At 44.4% G+C, this 20,523-nt stretch overlaps 2 protein-coding genes across 3 annotated transcripts; one reads left to right on the top strand and one right to left on the bottom strand.

Annotated features, from left to right (window-relative positions):
- Window positions 1-482: 482 nt before the first annotated feature.
- LOC100281221 (DNA-directed RNA polymerase III subunit 22.9 kDa polypeptide) lies at window positions 483-4,390 on the top strand. Of its 2 annotated transcripts, NM_001154140.2 has the most exons (7): window positions 497-857; window positions 1,163-1,258; window positions 2,185-2,272; window positions 2,690-2,753; window positions 3,333-3,402; window positions 3,511-3,600; window positions 4,130-4,372. In NM_001154140.2, exons 1-7 carry the CDS (start codon window positions 747-749, stop codon window positions 4,217-4,219), a joined length of 609 nt encoding a protein of 202 aa, NP_001147612.2. In that variant the 5' UTR covers window positions 497-746; the 3' UTR covers window positions 4,220-4,372. The 2 variants fall into 2 exon arrangements, with proteins under 2 accessions (XP_023156299.1, NP_001147612.2); XM_023300531.2 differs by lacking the exon at window positions 1,163-1,258 and having other exon boundaries at window positions 483-857; window positions 4,130-4,390.
- A 3,795-nt stretch (window positions 4,391-8,185) lies between these two features.
- LOC100282189 (electron transporter/ thiol-disulfide exchange intermediate) lies at window positions 8,186-9,435 on the bottom strand. Its single transcript, NM_001155101.2, has one exon. The coding sequence runs from the start codon at window positions 9,256-9,258 to the stop codon at window positions 8,356-8,358; it is 903 nt and encodes a 300-aa protein (NP_001148573.2). The 5' UTR covers window positions 9,259-9,435; the 3' UTR covers window positions 8,186-8,355.
- Window positions 9,436-20,523: the final 11,088 nt, after the last annotated feature.

Genomic DNA, 20,523 nt, shown 5'->3' with positions numbered 1-20,523 from the left:
TTACAAACCGATTTTAGATATTTGTTGTATGGACTGACAAAGTTCGAGGATCTGTTTCTCTGATTTTCTAAGTTTAAGAATAAACGTGATACAACGTGCCAAGTTCGTTGACCACTAGTGTATTTTACTCCATCATATTCCATTCCTCGCATTCTTCTTTTACTCCACCTAAGCACTGTTGTCATGTCTTCCTAAACTATATAGGGCATATATCTGCTTGCATTCCAGTAAACAACCATTGGATAAAGTTTTAACGTGTTGAAGTCTAATGGACATGATTTAATAATAGTACCTTAACCATTTTTATGCTAGATATGTTGCCATATATAATAAATCTTACTATAAAAAACAAAGATGCCACTACTGAATGATGTGTTGGGCTCGAGGTAACGAGCTACAACGCAGGCACGACCCAGATCGTTCGCGGGCCATTTGGGCCACCCACATTATACACAGAAATAGTACCTCCTCTTGGATCCTTGATGCTTGGTGGCCTCGAACAAAGTACAGGTCCATTTCTAGCCTATCGAGCTCCTCAGGTAGTAAAACCCTACCTACACCTCGTGCCGCCTCCGTCGCCGGCTCGCCTCCCCATCGACGCGCAGGCAGCCCTGCGTTTGCTCCCCGTCGGTCGGGAAAGGGGCGCGCCGGCGCTGCCTCCAGCAATCAACTCGCCGCATCCAATCACGGCGCCTCCCTCCTCGATTGGCTCCTCGGTGGTTGGTTGTTATAGGCAGGCGGGAAGGATGTTCTCGCTGAGCCAGATCGAGCACGACCTCCCGATGCCGCCGCACCTGCTGAGCCGCCCCCTTCCCGACGCCATCAAGGCCGAGCTCGAGAGGCTCTTCTTGGACAAGGTTACGGGATTGAGAAATTTGCTATTTTGCCGCTCTCAGTTTTGGCTCTCTATTATTGTGCCATCTCGTGGTCCATGACTGGCGGAACCATCTATGTCTATAATTTGTGGGCCCGATGACACAAATGATAATGCCAAAATTGCCAATGTCTCATTCGGATTTGTGCTACCCTTAAACCGTGGCATTAGCATTGTTGACAAAATTTTGTTCGTAGTGCCAGCAATACTCGTACTCAACCCATTCGCTCACAACATTGGTGATTCCTAAATGTGTCTGTGTCTGTCTGCGCTTCGCGTATGATGCAGGTAATCACAAAACTTGGGCTGTGCGTGTCTGTCTATGATATCCGATCCATTGAAGGCGGTTCCATCCATCCAGGGGAGGGCTGCTCGACTTATAAAGTAACGCGTGCCTTTTCATTCTCTTATGTTATGTTCTTGGTACAGTGATATGATCGCATTAAATGTTTTATTGAGGTACATTTGTGGAAGTATCGTAATTCCTATAAAACACGACCTTCCAAATCATGCGGCACGGCCGCACGGGTGCTGCTATTGTGTCTCTTGTCACACACTTCAATCTGTGATCTTGCAGGCAATATGTGAGGTCTAACCTCTAATAAGTTAATATTCATCTCTTGTCCAGTTTCCTTCTTATTGGTGCTCACTAATTACTTCAAACTGTTTCTAGTAGTGATTAGCATTTGGTTGCTGTACTAAAGTGGAAATATTATCTTTTGTGATTTATCCTAAAAATGTGTTCCTATGCTGGTTACCTATACTATCGTTGTTTTTCCTTCTTTTCATGTATGAGTATGATAGCTACTTGCCCATCACTTGCAAGGCCAAATATGCATATTTCCCCAGCATTTCTCTCTTTCCAATGGCCTTGGCACAGAGTCACTTAACAATTTAGTTCAAATCGTGGTGGTTCCCAGCCTGTATTTTCTAATTGATTATTTTTAGTTTCGATCTAAGATCCAGTTCTTGCATTTGTCAAAAAATTTCTAACTATTTTGTTGGTATGATTTGTAATCTAGAGTGTTGGTACCTACTATACTAACGACTTGATTTCAGTATAACAGGTTATGATCCATAGTTATTGTAATTTCTTTGCTGAATGGTAATGAGATTCGGATTTCCCGTTGTGGGGAAAAACCATGATACACGAAGAACCCTTTCTAGCTAACCTTATTAACAGAGAGACCCTTTCTTCCAGTATTGTATTAGCATAATATATCTGATCTCTGTAAAGTTATTATTTATTTAAATTCTGGGGCTTCCTACACTTGCATATTGTGCTCAAGATTTCTTGTTCTTTTGGATAGGTTTCATTTCGTTTGCTGATGTTCAAGCCTTTTAATGGGGAGATTCTTGTTGGGAGGATTACTGGATATGACGATAAGGGATTGCAGGGTGAGTTCATCTGGAGAATCGCTTCAGTAGAAATATCTTATTTCCTGCCCTCATGTGGACTGCCCATGTTCCTTTTCTGGTGCTTTATTTTAGGTTGCTATAATAAGTTTGCTTTGCATGGTATTTCTTCAGATTTTCATAATTGCATTCCCTGACCTTTAAACAAAAGGTCCAAATGTTTTGTTCATGTCTAATCTCTGTCATGCATTAATAATTTTAAGCCTATTATCCTAAAACATCCAAACCTGATGTTTTTATTGGAAATATTAATTTCATTTTTGCAAGCATGGTGCATTACCTGGTTGCTACAAAATTTAAATGATCCATTCCTGTTCGGAGAATTAAATGAAACATCAAATACATATGATATTGGTGTAACTACATTGCTTTTAGCTAATAGACCTACTGCTTTTGCAGTTTCACTTGAATTCTTCAGTGACATTTGCATACCTGGACACTTGATGCAGTTTGGCACAGTAAGGTTGTGTACCACCTGTTTTGCTAATTTATTGTCGCAGCTTATAAACTACCACTATTGTTCAAAGTGATACATGCTTCTGGATATATATTGTACAATTTAGTTCTGGTTTCTCTTGGAGTAGCATTTCGACCAGACCTCCTTTTACATCTGAAGTATGACCTAAATTATGTTAGCTATCTTATCAGTGTACAGTGCAGTGTTTCAAAGGCATCCAGGTGAACCTAGCTTGCCTTGGGAAACAGTGGCGCCATGTCGCCTAGGCGCTGCCTAGGTGTCCAGGCATACCCAGCACTGGTACAGTGTACTCTATTTGACTATAATTGTCATGTGACTGTAATAACATAACATAGTCCATGAGAAATTAACATGAAATTTATCTTGGGAAAAAATGCGGAAAAAGATGGTTCTCTGCAGCAAGTAGGTAGCACTTTTGAAGCACTTAAAAGAACCTTAGTTTAACCTATTGCATTGATGAAACACTGATCTTTTCCTCTTTTCTGAAGAAAGTATTTCCTGTATAGAGTTCAGTGTATATTTTCTTTAGTTCTCATCTTTGTTCATTGTCCATTGAGTTTCCAGGGGACCAGATGGTAGGTGGATGCTGAAGACTGAATTAGGCGATGAGCTTTATCTAGATCTAGATGACGAGGTACTTTGAATTTGTGCTTTAGTTTAGTTTTTGTTTATTGCAAAACAATTAATACTTCGTATGGTTGCTGCCCCAACCAAACTTGTGATCAATGCAATCGTTTGACAGATAAGGTTCTTGGTTTCTAGCACAAAATACCCGCCTATACCAATTGATCAAAATGAGGATGACCCACCATTTGCTCCAATGCAGATTGTTGTAAGCATCTACATCTATCCTCATAAGCTGTGCCAGTTATTTTCTTCTGACGTGTTTCATCCAATTATGTTGCTTGATAGTTGATATTTTGTAATGTTGGAGTGAGGCCCATGTGGGCCTTGGATAACCTAAAATTTTACTAACGGCGACAAATCCTATAATATGGATTTTTCTTCTTCTTTGATACCCTCATTCTGTCAAATATGACCTCTTTGCATATGCCTTTCATGGGAATTATTCTCATAACATGCTGAATGTCGTCCCTTCATGCTTCTTGTGTAAGCATTTCCTTGTACGCATATTGTTGTGCATATGCGTCCTAGCTCTGTTTATATTCTTGTATGGTGGGTGATTCCTGATTAATATCATGCTCTGGCAAATGACGTCTGTGTTGGATCTACAAATCGTAAACCATGTTGTTGTGATGTGGTTGTATCCAATTTGGTGGCTTGAGAGAACTATATTCTACTAATATGCTGAATTTTGTGAGTTCATGTTTTGGTGAGTAAGTGTGGTAATGTATCTGCAGGGAAGTATTAAAGGGGATGGCCTTGGTCTTCTTGTTTGGTGGGCAGCTGATGAAGAGGAGGGGGAGGAGGCGGCAGAGGAAGAGCAATAGCATCGTGTTGCTTGAGGGCTCACTTCGTGTAATTTACAGAATCAGCCTGGTAGCATGTGTAGTGTAGGGGTCAGGTTCCTAGGAGAATTATGTATGTATGCAATCCCCTGAAATTTTCTAAATATCTGTGAGCTATATATAATTTTATAGCGCAGAGATCTCTCCCTGTAAGAGCATCTCCAAAAGCTCCCCAGAAGTCTCCTCTAAATCTATTTTTTGGGGAAAAACACAAAAACATGTCTCCAACAGTTCCCCTAAAGCGCCCCAACTTTTTCATAGCCCTTAAAACTCCCTCGTTTGTAGCTACAAATGAGGGGTTTTTTTGGGCTCCCCAGAAACAAACTGCTGCTTTAAGGGATCTGTTGGAGAAAGGATTAAAATTTACCCCCACTTATTATTTAGATGTCCCTTAAAACTGATTGAGGAGTCGTTTTATGGAGAGCTCTTGGAGATGCTCTAAGGGCATTTCAGCAGGCCGGCACCATTGAAGTTTGGTTGGGGAGGGAACGGAGCGGTTGGAGTGAAATGGCTCTAAATCGAGAATATTTTCATCAAATTTGGGACGAGCTTGCTCCAAAAAATGGTGGAATCCACTGTTCCACTTTTTCCTCTTTGCCGTGGGTCCAAGCAGAAAATGAAACCATTTCATTTTGCTCTTAGAATTTGGAATGTAGTGGTTCCGCTCTCCAATCTCTACTAACTATTAAGGGAGCAGTGTAGACTGCCCCCGCTCCTACCCGCATGCGCCAGCGAAAATCCCCCGCAACCGCCTCACACCCCGCCGTCCTCCGCACGCCCGCCCACCGCAGCCGCCGCGAATCCAGCTCCCTCGCGCCGCATCCGCCGCGAATCTAGCTCCCGCACGCCCGCGCCAGCGCCTCCCTACTCCTGCTCGCGCGCTGCAATCGCGTAGTTGGCGTAGTTTGCGTAGACGACCTCGGCGGTGATGGAGCCGAATCCCGAGTAGGCGGAGTACGTCGGGAGGACCTCCGCGGACGGAGAGGGACCGAGAGGGACGAGCTGTTGGCGTGGTAAGGAGAGAGAGGATCGTGGCGCTGTGCGGACGGAGATCCACCTGTGGAGCTGCGTTCCGGATGCACCGGAGCCGGTCGCGGAGACACCGGGGCTGCAGAGGGCGGATGCCGCGCCGAGGTGGTCACGAGGACGCTGGGGCGCTGGGCCCCAGGTGGTGCTCAACCGAGCGCGGTCTCGTTCCGGACTGCGACACTGCGAGCGGAGGGAAGAGATCGGCCACGGGCAAGAGAAGTTCAGGCGGCGGGCGGGGGAGCGAGCTCGGCCGCGGAGGAGAGGAAGCGGCCGCCGCCCTCAGCGCTATGCGGATGGATCAGGAAGTGGAAGAACCGACAAAGGGCAGAAAAGAAATCTCTACTAATTGAATGGATTTACAGCACAGCGAGCTCGATCTCGTCACCCACTGCCTCCATGTCCTTCACATCGCCCCCTGCCTTCAGGTCCTTCATCGCTGCCGATCTCTAGATTGCTTTCTCGGTGATAGTTGATTTAATTTACTGATTGAATGGAATGAAATAATTGGATTTAGTGATTGAGCAGGTCAGCGATCCTTCCCCAAAGGTTTTGAGGTTTTGGTTGATGGTTACTGCAGCTATGAGATGCTATGTGAGTTCTTCAATTATCTGCATCTATGAACAACTAAGTGCACTGGATGTGGAATCTGAGCGGATTGTTCAGAAGGCACTAAATAGGATAATGGTGTAAAGGGCTGTGATTTTGCCATTTCTTTTTTTAGTCCAAACAACCATCCCTGAATATGCAAGAAATACATGTCTGCCGATGTTAGCTTGCCAGCCTTTGGACTATCTTCCTTCCAGAACGAGCTTGTTCTTCATTTATTGGTACGCCAAAAAAATGAGCACATTGCTTATCAACCTTTCCCATAGCTGATGTTTCCAACAGGGAGTGGTCTCACCGTAACTATGCCATTCATGGCCTTTTCCAGCACAGTAGAAAAATATTATGGTCTTCATAGGAACACCAAGTTTGGAAAAAAAATGCTGCAAACATTTGTTCACAGTTCCAAGATTGGACAATTCAATTTCCATATCCACTCCTTCATTTTCTAATGCCTCAAAATCAGCATTATCATACTGCCTTTGTTTCTCTGGATCTGACAAGATGTTATAAGAATATGCAACTTCTTTGAAGAGTTCTGATGCTTCTGGATTGCTAGCATTCTTATCAGGGCGGTACCACAGTTCAACAAATGGCGGCAAGGTTTTCCACCGTGGGAGATGGTCCTGGGCAACACACTGAAGCAGCATAATAAAATCACAGCCTTCAGGTATGGGAAAATCCTCAAGAAAATCTGACTTTAGGCCCTTCCAGATCCCCTGTAGCACTGAAAACAAATGCCAGAACCCACCAAAGAGTTGTTGCTCTTCTTTCGCTTGCTCAGAAACTAAACACTGCTTCCCGAACTGATGGAGCCTTTTAACTTTGCCCCACTGAACTGAGTACACAACCCCATGTGGACTGTGGATGGTCACTATTGGCAACTTATCCAGAGCATAGGAATTAGTCACAATAGATTTAGGTATATCTATTTGAATAGCAAGGTCACCATACGTAGCCATAAGTGAACCCCCTTGTGAAAATGTATCAGCCACTATATTCTCCTTGCCTTTATCGTACACCATTCTAAACGATAATCCCCTTAATTTGTTCATGGAGTTCCTTTGAATGTTTGGCTGTGACTGAACTGCCATACCACTGTTTCCTGAACTAAAAGCATTGAGCCACCATTGTGTCAGTCCAGTTATTCCAAGTTGCACACTGCCTTTGTTCTGCCTGCCATAGTGATCACGAACGTTGTACAGTAATGCTGCTGGAATCTTGTTTCCAATGCCAACAGATGATGTAATAAAGACTGAGACTCGGTGTATAACTATCATACTTGAGTTAGAGAGGATTCTCACACCATCGCACTTTGCAAACTGTTTTGTGGGTTCACCATTCTTGTATTGAACAGAATCTCCATATGGACCACTCATGAACAACACTTCAGATTCATCAAATATCATCTGCCCAACCCTGCTACTGATAAAGTCTCGAGAGACACTGCCACTAGAGAAGCCTTCTACCAACTCCTTCACTTTACTAACAGCGACCCGACCTTCAGCATTCTGTTCCTTCACCAGTCTTCCTTCAAGCACACTGCAAGCGCTAGCAGGAAGAAAATCCTCCGTGCTTCCACCATTCTTAATCACCTAAACTAGGCTAATTGAAGTGAAATAATGTAATATATAGAATGATGATTAATGTTTCTGCATATTAGTGGATTTTATTATAATATGTTGTCGCCGTAACAACGTACGGGCATACAGCTAGTCTTGAATAGAACCGGACTCCAACAAAACGAACAAACCCGTACTCCCTAGCAAACAGATCTTGGAGTTGTGAAAGCAATATGTGAATGTGATGCATAATTTCCTGTGAAGTGTAAAACTGGTGGATACGGTGCAATGCAACTCCCGCAGCTGGAGCTTGATATTTTTCCAGCCACATCGTCGCCACGCCTTTTTTTTAGTAGTTTCTATTTTTCGTTTTTAACGAGGTGTCGAGTGTCGGCACTCGGCACGCTTTATTGTCCTTTGCAGAGATGGGTCTCCGGGGAAAAAAAAAATGCATGTTTGCGATATTTTCAGACCTTCTAGATGGGTCTGAGAAATGTTTGGTGAACCTGGAACCTTGTTTGTTTTATAGGTTTTTCGGGGTATGACAATTGGCAAGGTTGAAACAAAATCTTGTCATGTGTGAAATGAAAAATTACAGTTTTTTCTCGACTGCAGGAACATGTAAACTTGGAACTTTGCAAGACACTAGTTGGACAATCAAGCTGATAGATCACCAAACAAGATTAAAGTTGCAAAGCAGCAAGCAGCTGCTAGCCCTACAAAAGCCTACTATTACTATTGAATAGTAGCGATTAACGGGCAAGTATGGTAATGGTACACAATAAACAGTCTAAACATCGGCCAATCGTCGATGGATGTCGCAGTAATCTAAAATTTTGTATCGTCTTCAATTTTGTATCGAAGCGTTGCTTGTCGGCTTGCGCTTGCTCTGACTCTGACTGGTTTGTTGTTCACTACTTCACTTCAGTAGGTGACCCTGACGCCGTTGTATCGGAGGATCTCACCGACGAGCTCCCCCTTGCCGGAGCCGACGTAGCGGCCGACGATCTGGCCGTCCCTGATGAAGACGAAAGTGGGCACCTCCACGATCTTCATGGCCCTGAGGAACTCCATGCAGCTGTCGTTCTCGTCGCCGTTCATGCGCGCGAAGACGGTGTTGTCGACCATGGACCGCGACAGCTTCAGCACGGTGGGGTACACCTTGACGCAGGGCCCGCAGTGCTTGAGGCCCACGTCCAGCACGACGAGCTTGCCCTTGTCGCCGCGGTGCTCGTCGATGAGCGCCTCCACGTCCTCCCGCGAGTGCAGCTGCACCACCGCCGAGTGGCTGTCGCCGTAGTAGAGGACGTCGCCCGCGAGCCGCTCGGGGCCGATGGCCTCCTCCTCGTGCACCTTCTCGGCGCCCTTGTAGAAGTTGAAGTGGGGCACCTTCGTGACGCCCTCCCGGCGGAACAGCTCCTCGGTGGCCTCCGACTCGTCGTCGCGCAGGACCAGCAGGAAGTCCACGTCGCCGCAGGTGCGGCTGAGCTGCACCATGGTCGGGTAGATCTGGCTGCTGTCCTCGCTGTCGCTCGCCGCGAACTCCACCACCACCAGCCGGTTCTTGGCGGCCTTGAGCGCGTCGTCGAACTCCTGGGTGCTGTGCACCCTGACCACGCGCTCGTGCTTGCTCGACGGCGCCTTCTCGGTGCCCGACACCGCCGCCCTCGGCGTGGGCAGCACCGCCGCGCGCCGCCTGCGGCTGATCTGCGCCTGCGCGGGCAAGAACCTGACGATCTTGGCGAAGGACGGCACGGCGCTGCGCAGGCTATCGGCTGCCGCGGACCTGCTGGCGAGGGTGGACAGGAAGGTGGAGGTGGAGGCCATCTCGCCGGTGTGCTAAGCTTGATGCTAAGTGCTGAGGATCAGAGAACTAGAGAAGGGAGGAGGAAGCGAGGAATTGGAGATGGGAGGGGCTAGGATCGGAATAAGATGACACAGGTGACTACTTGCTTGTGGCTGCTATTTCTTCCAACATCCACTCAAAGGTGGCCACTTGCTTGTGGCTGCTATTTCTTCCAGCTCAGATTTTTCTACCTGGGTTCTCATTATTTGATATTGCACTTTTGTTGGCTTCCGCTTACGTGATTTGGCGCGGACAAATTCAAGTGGCTATTTTACGAGGTCACCATATTTTGGTGCGATAGGCAACCTATTAGGCCTGGTTCGTTTGTGCCGGATTGGTTGGTCGGAACGATTTTTAACCGGATTGCTTCTCTAATTTATATAAACTCTGATTAGCTGTAACGATTCCAGGTGCAATCGAATACAAACGAACAAGGCCTTAGTCAAGTAGCAATCCAGGCCCGTTCGCTTGTCCAGGAATGAACTGGGATTGACTCTAGCTCATCAAAATTTATATAAATTAGAGAAATAATCTGGCTAGGAATCATTCCAGAGCTCCAATCCGCGAAAACTGAACATGACCTAAATAATCTCGCTAAAAGGAAAATAATAATAACAACAACAACTGTTTCATCCTTTTGAAAACCTACAGAACCAACAAAATATTGTACATGACTATTTCTCCCTCCCCCAAAAAAAACATTTACAGGCATGATCTCGCCTAGGTGTACACTCGTATTTGAATGCATGACCTAACAACAACAATAATGCCTTTTATTCCGAGTAAGTTAGAGTAGACTAAAGTTAAAAAACCAATATACAAGTTAAGGTTCAAGCACATGGTTAGCGGTTTTTCATGTCCACTTATCTCTACTACTCTATAAGAGTCTAACGTAGACTATCCATGCACCATGGTTCTGCCATCTCCTTCATTTTGCCTCTCCCTCGCCGACGGGTGGACCCATGTTAGCGTTCGCTCGCACTCCCTCGCGCCTGCCGCTGCCGCCTCTACGTCTAGGGTTCCTCACCATATGCTCCGCCGATGCCAGTTCCTTCCCTTTTTTGCTCTTCGCTTCCACCAATTCTGCCCACCCGGCTCTGGAGGCTAGAGCTGCCCTGTCTGAAGGAGAATGATCCCTTTGGTTCTACAGGCGCCACCACCCCCGCACCGGAGCCGAGCAAGCCTTCCAACAAGATGGTGTTCATCCTAGCGGGACAGTCCATCATGGCCAGGCGCGATGGGGTGGTGGCGAACCACTGGGACAGCATGGTGCCAGGTGACTGCCCCCTCCCCCCTCTGCGGTATTGCTGCACTGCCTGGGTATATGGCGAGAATCACCGCCTTTGCCGGGGACGAGATCGTCTCTTGGCCCGCGCCGCCACTGTCGAGAGCGAGATTTCCTCCCTCCGTGCGCGCCTCAGAACACGTGGACTCCAGTCGCCCTCCATCAGTCGTGCGTCGCCACTGTCGGGGACGAGATAGCCTCATGGCCTGTGTCGCCACTACCGAGGACGAGATCGTCTCCCTCCGCGCGCGCCTCGGAACCCCCATGGACTCCCGCTCGCATCCATCCCCTGCACGTTGTCGCAGATCATGAAGAAGCGCGTCAAAGATTTCGACATCAACATGCTGTAGTGGACGGCAAGCAGATATCTGTCACATCGATTCTTATGTACGCTCAGTGGCGTAGCTGCTGGGTGGTCCGGGTGGGCCATGGCATACCCTGTAGGCCGGCCCACCCGACCACCAATGCAACGGAGCCAACAACAAAAAAACGTGTAGGTGCTAGGTGTAGATTGACTCAGTCCTGCAGACTTGCAGCAGCAGCTATACAAAAAAAAACAAGCAGCAAGGTCACGTCGTCCAGCTCCTCGCTCCAGTCGTTTAGTGTATTTTCTGTTTCATATTTACACTATTTTATATTATATTTATATTTTAATGTTTGCGCTTATAGACTTAAAATGTTAAATCTATAGTTTCATATATTGTTGTTATCTTTATGTTTTGATTTGTATACCAAATCATTATAGTCATACTAAATAATTTATGAAAATTTTTATGGCATACCCCATAAAAAAATTCTAGCTACGCCACTGTGTACGCTCTACTCAAGATCAGAAGGTCAAAGGTACTCTTGACCATCCTCTCAGTTTGTAAGCTCAAATCCTGATTAGAGCTTAGTTACACTCCGTCCTACCCAAATCCCTCCCAATTGTTTGAATGCAATCTACTTGTGTTGGAGTTGATTAGGTTGGATTTTAATTACGATGGTAATTGAACTAAATTCCACCCCATCCAAAAGAGGGCTCATGTGGATAGTAGAGCCAAACAAGCCACCCTCGAAGGGTTCACTGTCCTGTATTGAATAGGTTACAATATGTAAACTAGGAGTCCAAATTTTTTCATATCTAAGTTCTGAAATGAAACCGTGGTCTTTGTTGCAAACAATATCAATGTGAATCTTGATTACTATTGCCACCTGTTGTTCGAGTAACTTTATTGTGTTCATCTGTTGGATCATGTCTAATCCTATCTGCCTTGTTATAGTCCTCATTCCTACACCATGACATTCGTAGCATGTTCTTATCCATGAAACAAAAATCAGCTGAAATAAAATGGCCCAAGTTCAAGCAAGTAAGCACTGTGTATCCTCATACCTTTACTAGGTCTCCACCCCTAGCTTCTCAGGGTGGCTCTTTATAGCAGCCATCTGGTATGCCTTTTTGAGCTCATCCTGGCTGGCAGTATTGGAGATGCCATGCCAAGGACCTCATAGTACTTGGAGTTGTTGCTCCTCCTTGGAGCATGCCCAAACATGTATTTCAATCATAGGACAATTCCCATGCAATCCTAAAAAGAGAGATAAAACTCAACTAAATCAACTAAAGAAAAGTAGCCTAAAAACCACCAATTGAAATATTCATTCTATAGCAGACCTTGAAAGACAAACAATTTTATGATCTGCTGCAACATCAGCTCATTATCATAAATGTGGATGCTTTATAAGCATCCACAATAGGCTAGAACAATTGTAAGCAGGGGCTGGCCCAGTATGGAAACAAAGGCATGCAAAAGAACTCAACTTATGGACCAAATTTATGACATCATACACACAAACCACCTAAATTTGTGCAACTACAAAATTGAGCAAGCAGAACCAATTAAGAAATAGAACTAAATTGCATAATATAACCATGGATCCTCATGTCATGATAAAGTCTGTAAGAGGTCAAACAACACCTCCTTCACACACCAATAATCGATCATAAAGGCATTGTTAAATTTCCATGGTTATACGCCAACTCTCACACCAATAATTAAGACAACTTCCACTATTGTTTAGCATGGACTTTGTAGAGCTCAGAGGGAGCATTTCTATGCAATTTAGAGTTCACAAGCTGCTCCTCCAACGTCATCTTAATGTCCTTCACTGCCTGCACCAGTCTTGCTCCTCTGCAAACTCTTGCCATGAAGAGAGACAAAGGCGAGACCTTGGAGGGAGGAGCAGGTTGTGTACAAGGAAGATGGTAGATTTTCCAAATCAAAGATGCTAAAAAAATAAAAGAAAGTTATAATTGTCAAATTTGGTATTCTACTTTCTACTCTTTTCCCCTTCTTGTAAGGTCAAAAATAAAACATCTTTATATTTACCATTCGCTTTTGGTTAGTTTCTCTATTAACGTATCATTTGTCTTAGCTTTTGTACATTTCAAATGCTATATGGCTCTGTGCATATTCGATAATATATGTTTGGGATATTGAGTTTTTTATTTGCAGTTGTCTTTGGTGTAAGAAATAGATAGTTCACTTTGCTGTGTGAATGAAATGTTTCTCTGATTTTGGATGCAATCAAGTTTACATTACCCAATTGTCTGTACTGCACCATTTCACACTTTCTAAGATATTGTATTGTGGTCCTTCAAGAATCAAGTATGAACTACAATTGTACAGATGATTCATGTTGATCCATGTGTTTTGGATCTGATTAATTAATCTAAAACGTTAATGCAAATACTTATCATGTAGTACAACCCCCTCTTCCTCCCTCCCGAAGATTCTGCTTGGAGCCACACACTACTACACGCCAATATCCAGCCACTTTCCCTGGTGACTTGCAGCAACTGCTCCACATCTTCAAGTATTATAGTTCATTGTTTGCTAAAACTTTTGGTGGGTATCTTTGTACTAATGGGGATCCATCTTGCTTTCTCGGATGGCGGTTTACTGAAGCTTTTTCGTGGATCTCTCCCCCACCCTCCCTGCTGCTAAACTTGTCCTGATCCGTCGACATGGACGACGACGACGTGTCGCCCGACGCCTCCCTGTCGCTAGCACACCTAGGCGCGCACACTTTTCTCCCATGGCCGGTTTGGTCCAGGCAAACAAGTTTGATATGAGGATAGGGCTCCTCCGGGCGGGGGGGCGGGCTGGCTGGGTGGCGTTCCAGCAAAACCTGGCGCGTGTATTAGATTTTGTTGATTTGCTTTCGCTCCTGATCGTCTCTCTTCCCTAATGTTTTCCTCTGTGTAGAAATCCTCCATACATGCAGCTCGAGCTTGGGGGAATCATTTCTTCTAGCTTCTGGAAGCCGGACAAGCACAAGGTGCAGAGACTGTAAGATTTACTTGAACGCTTCCTAGGACCGAATGTTTTCATCACCGTTTTTATTAGATGTAGTAGAAATGAAGCCTCTGCTTGTATTTATGCAGAGAGTGTATGCAGTCATATCTATATTACTACTACCAACTGCATTGTCGTTTTCTTTTTTGTGTGTTGCCTCTGCTTGTATTTATGCTGTTGCCTACTCATGGATGTGCATTTCTCCCTTTTTAGAGCTCTGTAGAACAGCTTGCATGACCCAATCCCTGTAAAGATCAAGATCTACACCGAGCTCAGGGAAATGTAAGATTCCATTTTCATCTATCTCTTGTTTTCTTCTTACTATCAGTATGCCAGGTAGTGTTAAAAAAATTCAGTATGTGTGTAGATCTGCTCGTGCTTCTTACTCCCTCCGTTTCTTTTTAGTTGTCGCTGGATAGTTCAATTTTGCACTATCCAGCGATAACTAAAACGAAACGGAGGGAGTATATGCATTTGGTTACTCCATTTTGTCAATGTAAGATTCCATTTTCATATGTCCACTGTTTTTCTTCTTACTATCAGTATGGTATGTAATGTTAAACAAAAAATTTAGTATGTGTTAGAGATGTGCGTGCTTCTTATATATTTTGTTCTACATGCACTGTGATTATTTAAACAAGTTCATTTGGGGGGTGGTCAAGACAGCAAGCGTGAGGAGAAAATTGATGAGAATTCAGGCAGTAGTCCTAGAGGTCCAAACGCAGTCTGGTTACTGTTTTTTGCTATGCAACATTGGTTAAACTAAAACCTTTATGTTATTTTGAATATTAAATGACATAATTTGGGGAAAATGGTTTTAGGAGAGCAAATGTGAAGAGAAAAATGATGAGAATTCAAGCAGCAATCCTATCGAGGTTCACGAGCACGATCTTGTCAGTGCTTTTTTTGCTATGCAACATGGGAAAACTGAAACCTCTTATGCTATTTATGCAATTGTTATCATAGCCTTATGTTCATTATTTCTTCTGGATTTGAGTTTCAGGAAAAAGAACATGTTGAAGAAGTTGACCAGAAGTCAAGTAGCAACCATGTCGAGATCAGTGAATAAAAATTTCGGTATATGTTAGATCTGTTCGTGCTTCTTATATATTTTATCCTACGTGCACTGCGATTATTTACACATGTTTAGTTGTATTCTCAAAGGGAAACATTCAGGTTTCATAGTATATCCTTTTGATATTGCTCGGAATTTGGAATATTTGTCTTACCTCTGTTTCCCACCTGATCAATTATGCACCGCGATGTCGAGGAACGTGGTGGCCTCGTTGCTGATCGAGGAACCGCCGCCGGCGAGGTCGGAGAGGGAACAGATGGTGATGAAGGGGACGTCGTGCTGGTGAGCGAAGAGGTCCACGACGTCGCTCTCCATCTCCACGGGGTGCCTTCAGGCTGTGTGTTGCAAGATACCCCTAATGGTTGCAAGGTACAACATAGCAATTACTCTATCTCTTGTTCTTGGAAGATTTCAGGTAGGTTTTATGTTTAGTTGTCTAGCAAATCCTTACAGTGAATTTCCTGTCATGGCCCATGTATACCACTATGCATGACTTTGGTACTTTTTCAGAAATGCCCATATTAATTCTTGATAATTGTATTGTACTTGTGATAATAATAAGAATCAACATAATCCTCTGCACGATGGTAATATCGAACATAATACTTTGTGTTGTTTAGTCAGAATACTACTTATTAACTGATGTTCTAGATCCGACACTTCTACCTTGCTTTTTTTGTTTTGTTACCCACTCCGTCCAGGGGGATCATATACTTCTATGGATTGAGCCCTCTGGGTATCTTCTTGTCTGCTGTTTAATCGATGTGTCTCGTCAAAATTTTGGCACTTTTTTCTTGTTCATCACAATGAAGAAAAGTAATTTCGCCCATGGTTTTGCATCTGAGCTTTAATAATCTTTAATGTGTAATCTTAGGGGCTCTAAAGATCTCTTTCCCTGTGCCTTGTGAGACCAGGTCCTTCGACTCGATAGAGAAAGCAACAGTTTGGTTTTGATGGGCAGAACAAAAGAAAGCTTTACTCGACTGTGGATGGTGTCTGCTAATCCTGCTCACTTTGCAACTAGAGTGTGTAAGATTTTACCTTCGACTGATTGTTTTGTGTAAGCAAAGTTTGTACTGAAACTAAAGAAGTTGTGTGAGTCGACTCTATTTACCCTGCTGGGCCACTATTTATGTTGCAGAAGGTTTTCACATCACAATTTGTAAATGGTATAAATAGTATACATTCATTTTTAATGGCAGCAGTCGTGCAACCTGAATTTATGTCATGTTCCACAATTTGTAAATGCTAGATTTTTCATTTATTCAATATCCGGCACGTGCAAAACTAGAAAAGAACATTATTCTTCAGTTCTACTTGTGGTCATGGTCTCACTCTCCACCTACTTTTGTGCTTGACCACAATCAAAGTGTGCTTGGATTTTTTTCCTATCGTTGGACTTAATCACATGCTGCATTTAGAATAACCTATTTTCGGTAATAACAATTCTCTATCTGCTTGGTAGCAAGATTCATAGCATTGTATTCCTTAGATGTTTGATAACATGAAATGAATGTTTGCCAATATTTCCTGTTGTGAAAAAAATCTTTAGAAGAACTGTTACCGGGTTCAGTACTTCTGATTTCTGAATGAAGGTTAAATTGTCTATCTTAAACTAAAACTTTGGTAAGTTTGGTTCATTGGACTTTGATAGGTGCAATACAGAACTGCAGATTGGTGTCATTGCCACCCCACACTAATCTCCTCCTATATGGATACCACTAGCTAGCTACCTTTGGACCACTAACCTTGTATGCAGACAAACAATTGATACTTTATTATGAGTTCTTAATCCTTTGCATTTGCCTTAGTATTCAAATGATTGCAACAGAAATGTATTAAATTATCTTTATGATACTTTATTGTAAAGATTTGGACATGTTTGAATAATTATCTCATTTAAATAAGATTTAACTATGTGATATAGCCGTAGTGACGAGCTACCCAACTAAGATTGACTGCAACCGAGGACAACCCACTTGTCTACATTCGCTTGGGGGCAGTCGATATTCACATTTGTATTCACAATCTCAATGTATCTTAATAAAATGTATTGATCTCAATGTATGTTAATAAAATGTGTTGATTCCATAGCAACGCACGGGTACATGCCTAGTTACATGTTAAATCTTTAGCTATATTTTTTACGACCTCTTCCTATGTTAACTTCGGTTCGTCTCTTTCTCTCTCTCCTTATTGCTACCGTGTCTTATGATCCCACTAAGCATTGACACCTCTAGAGATCTTTGTTGGATAGATATATCCAAACCTTCTCAGCTAATATTGGACAAGTTTTTCTTCAATTTGTGTTATTCATAACCTATCATGTTTATTATCATTATGGATTCGATCTCTTATTGTATGCCTACAAATATATTCCACATAGCACACACATTTTAACAACATTTATTTGATGAACCTGTCATCTTTTTATATGTTAACATTCTGCACCATATAACATAGCATGTCTAATCGCTTTTAGCTTATGTGAAACCCTCTTGTCATATAGAACGCAATGACTAATATTTTCATCAATATCTCCGTCTCTATATAACATTGATCCTAAATACCTAAAGATGACCTTAGCCTTCCAGACTAACATCTTCTTCCTCATGTGTAGTGTCAAAATCATATATTCAGTTTTAGTTATATTGAGTCTAAAACCTTTGGATTCTAGTGTCTATCACCATAACTCTAGTTTCCTATTTACTCGTGCCCGACTTTTATTAACTTTACTACATTACCTATAAAAAATATACACTAAGGAATACCTTCTTGTATGTCTCTTATAACCTTATCTATCACCAAGGCAAAAAGTAAGGACTCATAGCTTGGAAGGCCTTGGACAGCTGGAGCTGAGCATGGGATCCGCGGATGCGAGGCCTAGGGATATGTTGCTGGCATCAGTTAAGCCCTCTTCGAGTTTTCTTTTGCTAATGAGATCTCGAAAGACGTATAGCCAGTATTCAAGTGTACAGTATGATATTCTTCGAACGTTGATAACTATCGATATAGACAACATAATGTGTAGATAAACTTTTTGTGGGATTTAAGATTCCATCCGGTGGAGTATATAGGTTGAGAATAGATTATATTGGTTAGCTAGGCATCGAAGTTACTCTCTCCATCTCCAAACAAGTGTTATTCTCTATTCTCGATGAGACTTTTAAGTTTGACCAAGTATTTAGAAGAAAATATTAATATTTATAGTATATAAGTAGTGTATAGTTGAATCAATATGTACAATAAACTTATTTAAAGTTAAAAGTTTTGCTAATATTTTAAACTTAATTTTTTTGATTGATACAAATACTATAACAATCCTTATTTTAAGATCAAAGTGAGTAGAGTACTCTTCTTGTTTGGCAAAACCCATCTTACAACATGTTATTGTTAGAAAATTAGGCATCATCAGTTTTAATTTAATCCAGAAAAACATTGTGATGTATGTGACGACATGTATGTGGATGTGTGTACCACTATTCACATAAGAAATGAAACATGCACAAATACGAAAAACAGGAAGTACCCTGCGGAGGGACCGATGTTCAAGGCATCAGTGGCAACATTCGCATGAAACATCTTGTGTGTATGTTCGATGTAGTCGTACGAACTCGATGCAGGCAAATGTACGCAGTTCAGTCCCTCGAACGGCGCCAATGACGAAGAATCGGAGCGGATGAAGAGAGCGATCGTGAGTACGCTCCCCAAAAATCTGATCGCCCGCACACCCGTGCAAGTGTACCTCCGTGGACGATGATTTTGGAGGCCTGCTCTCTCATTATCTCTGTGCTCGTAGAAGGTGGGATGAGAATGGGCTAAATGCAACGCGTCTAAGAGATTGTTCGCATAACCGAAATAACGTCCACCTTCTCCATACTTATACACTAACAAGTTCTATGCAGATACACATCATTGTACTAGAGACTTTCAAGTGGGAGAAATGGTTCTATTAAAACTACACCCTTATGCCTAGACCTCAGCGGCTAGCAGACCGTGTGCTAAACTATCATTCAAGTTTTTGGGCCATTCAAAGTGTTACAAAAGTGTTAGGTACCGTAATTAGGGGTACCCCCAACACTCCTAAACACGGCTGGTAAACACCATCAGCACAAACTACAGAGACTGATGGGCACGATTCAGGTCAAGACCTCGTCTACCAAGGGACGCAATCTCGCCTCACCCGACCCCGGCCTCGGGCGGGAACAGTAGTCCCGGACGAATTCACGCCTCGCCCGAGGGCCTCCTCAAGCAGTGGGCGCTCCCTCGGCTCGCCCAAGGCCCAGCTCGGGCAGGCTTCATCGAGAAGCAACCTTGGCCAAATCGCCTCACCAACCGACCGTATCGCAAGCGCATTCAATGCGAGGATCGCCTAACACCTTATCCTGACACGCGCGCCTCAGTCGGCAAGGTCGAAGTGACCACAGTCACTTCACCCTTTCACTGACCGATCTGACAGGAAAACAGCGCCGCTCACCCCGCTCCGACTGCTGTGCCAGCCACCCGGGCAAGGCTGACAACAGCAAGTTCAGCCTCGGGCGCAACCGGAAGCTCCGCCTCGCCCGACCTTGGGCCTCAACCTCGGGAGGAGGTCTCCGCCTTGCCCGACCCCAAGACTCGGCCTCAGCCTCGGCCTCGGGAGGAATCGCGTCCTCGCCTGACCCCGACCTCGGCCTCAGGAGAAGTCCCCGCCTCGCCCGACCTTGGGCTCGGACCGATCGCGCCACGGGGGATACATCATTACCCTACCCCTAGCTAGCTCAGGCTACGAGGGAACAAGACCGACGTCCCATCTGGCTCGTCCCGGTAACAGGTGATGATGGCTCCCCGCGTGCGTCCATGACGACGGTGGTTCTTAGCCCCCTACGGAAGCAAGGAGACGTCAGCAGGATCCCAGCAGCACCACCAGCTGTGCTTCTACAAGGCTCAGGCACTTCTCCGACGGCCACATTATCGCATACACAGGGCTCAGGCACTTCTCTGACGGCCACGTTATCGCATACACAGGGCTCTAGCACCTCTCCGACAGCCACGTTGGCATGTACACAGGGCTCGGGCACTCCTCTGCCAGACACGTTAGCGCATAAGCTACATCCACATTGTACACCTGGACCCTCTCCTTGCATCTATAAAATGGAGGTCCAGGGCCTTCATGCGGGAGGGTCGCGCGGGTGGAGGGACAAGCAAACGAACATGCTCACTCTCTCTCTCTCTCGCGAACGCTTGTAACCCCTACTACGAGCACCCCCCTGGTGCGAGATAATACGAGCCGCGTTTTCCCCTAGTGTTCCATCTCGCGCCAACCCATCTGGGCAGGGGCACGCAACGACAAATTTACTAGTTGGCCTATGGACCCCCTGGGTCCGAAACGCCGACAGTTGGCGCGCCAGGTAGGGGCCTGCTACGTGTTGACGAACAACTTCCCGTTGAGTTCCAGATGGGTAGTCTTCAGCAACCTCTTTAGCCCGGGACGGTACTCCGCTTCGGGAGTCTCGAGTTCATGTCCCTCGACGGCAACTACGACATGGTACTCCTCCCCCCGCAGTGCGAC

This window comes from Zea mays, chromosome 7 (genome assembly GCF_902167145.1).
Source record: "Zea mays cultivar B73 chromosome 7, Zm-B73-REFERENCE-NAM-5.0, whole genome shotgun sequence".
In the NCBI taxonomy this organism is placed as follows: Eukaryota; Viridiplantae; Streptophyta; class Magnoliopsida; order Poales; family Poaceae; genus Zea; species Zea mays.
The sequence above is the reverse complement of the archived record's forward strand: the minus strand, read 5'-3'. Positions and strand labels throughout refer to the sequence as shown.

Coding starts and splice junctions, on each gene's coding strand:
- LOC100281221 (XM_023300531.2), top strand. CDS start 483: ATGCTTGGTGGCCTCGAACAAAGTACAGGTCCATTTCTAGCCTATCGA. Junction 2,273..2,689: donor TGACGATAAGGGATTGCAGG/GTGAGTTCATCT, acceptor CTGCTTTTGCAG/TTTCACTTGAATTCTTCAGT. Junction 2,754..3,332: donor ATGCAGTTTGGCACAGTAAG/GTTGTGTACCAC, acceptor TTGAGTTTCCAG/GGGACCAGATGGTAGGTGGA.
- LOC100282189 (NM_001155101.2), bottom strand. CDS start 9,258: ATGGCCTCCACCTCCACCTTCCTGTCCACCCTCGCCAGCAGGTCCGCG.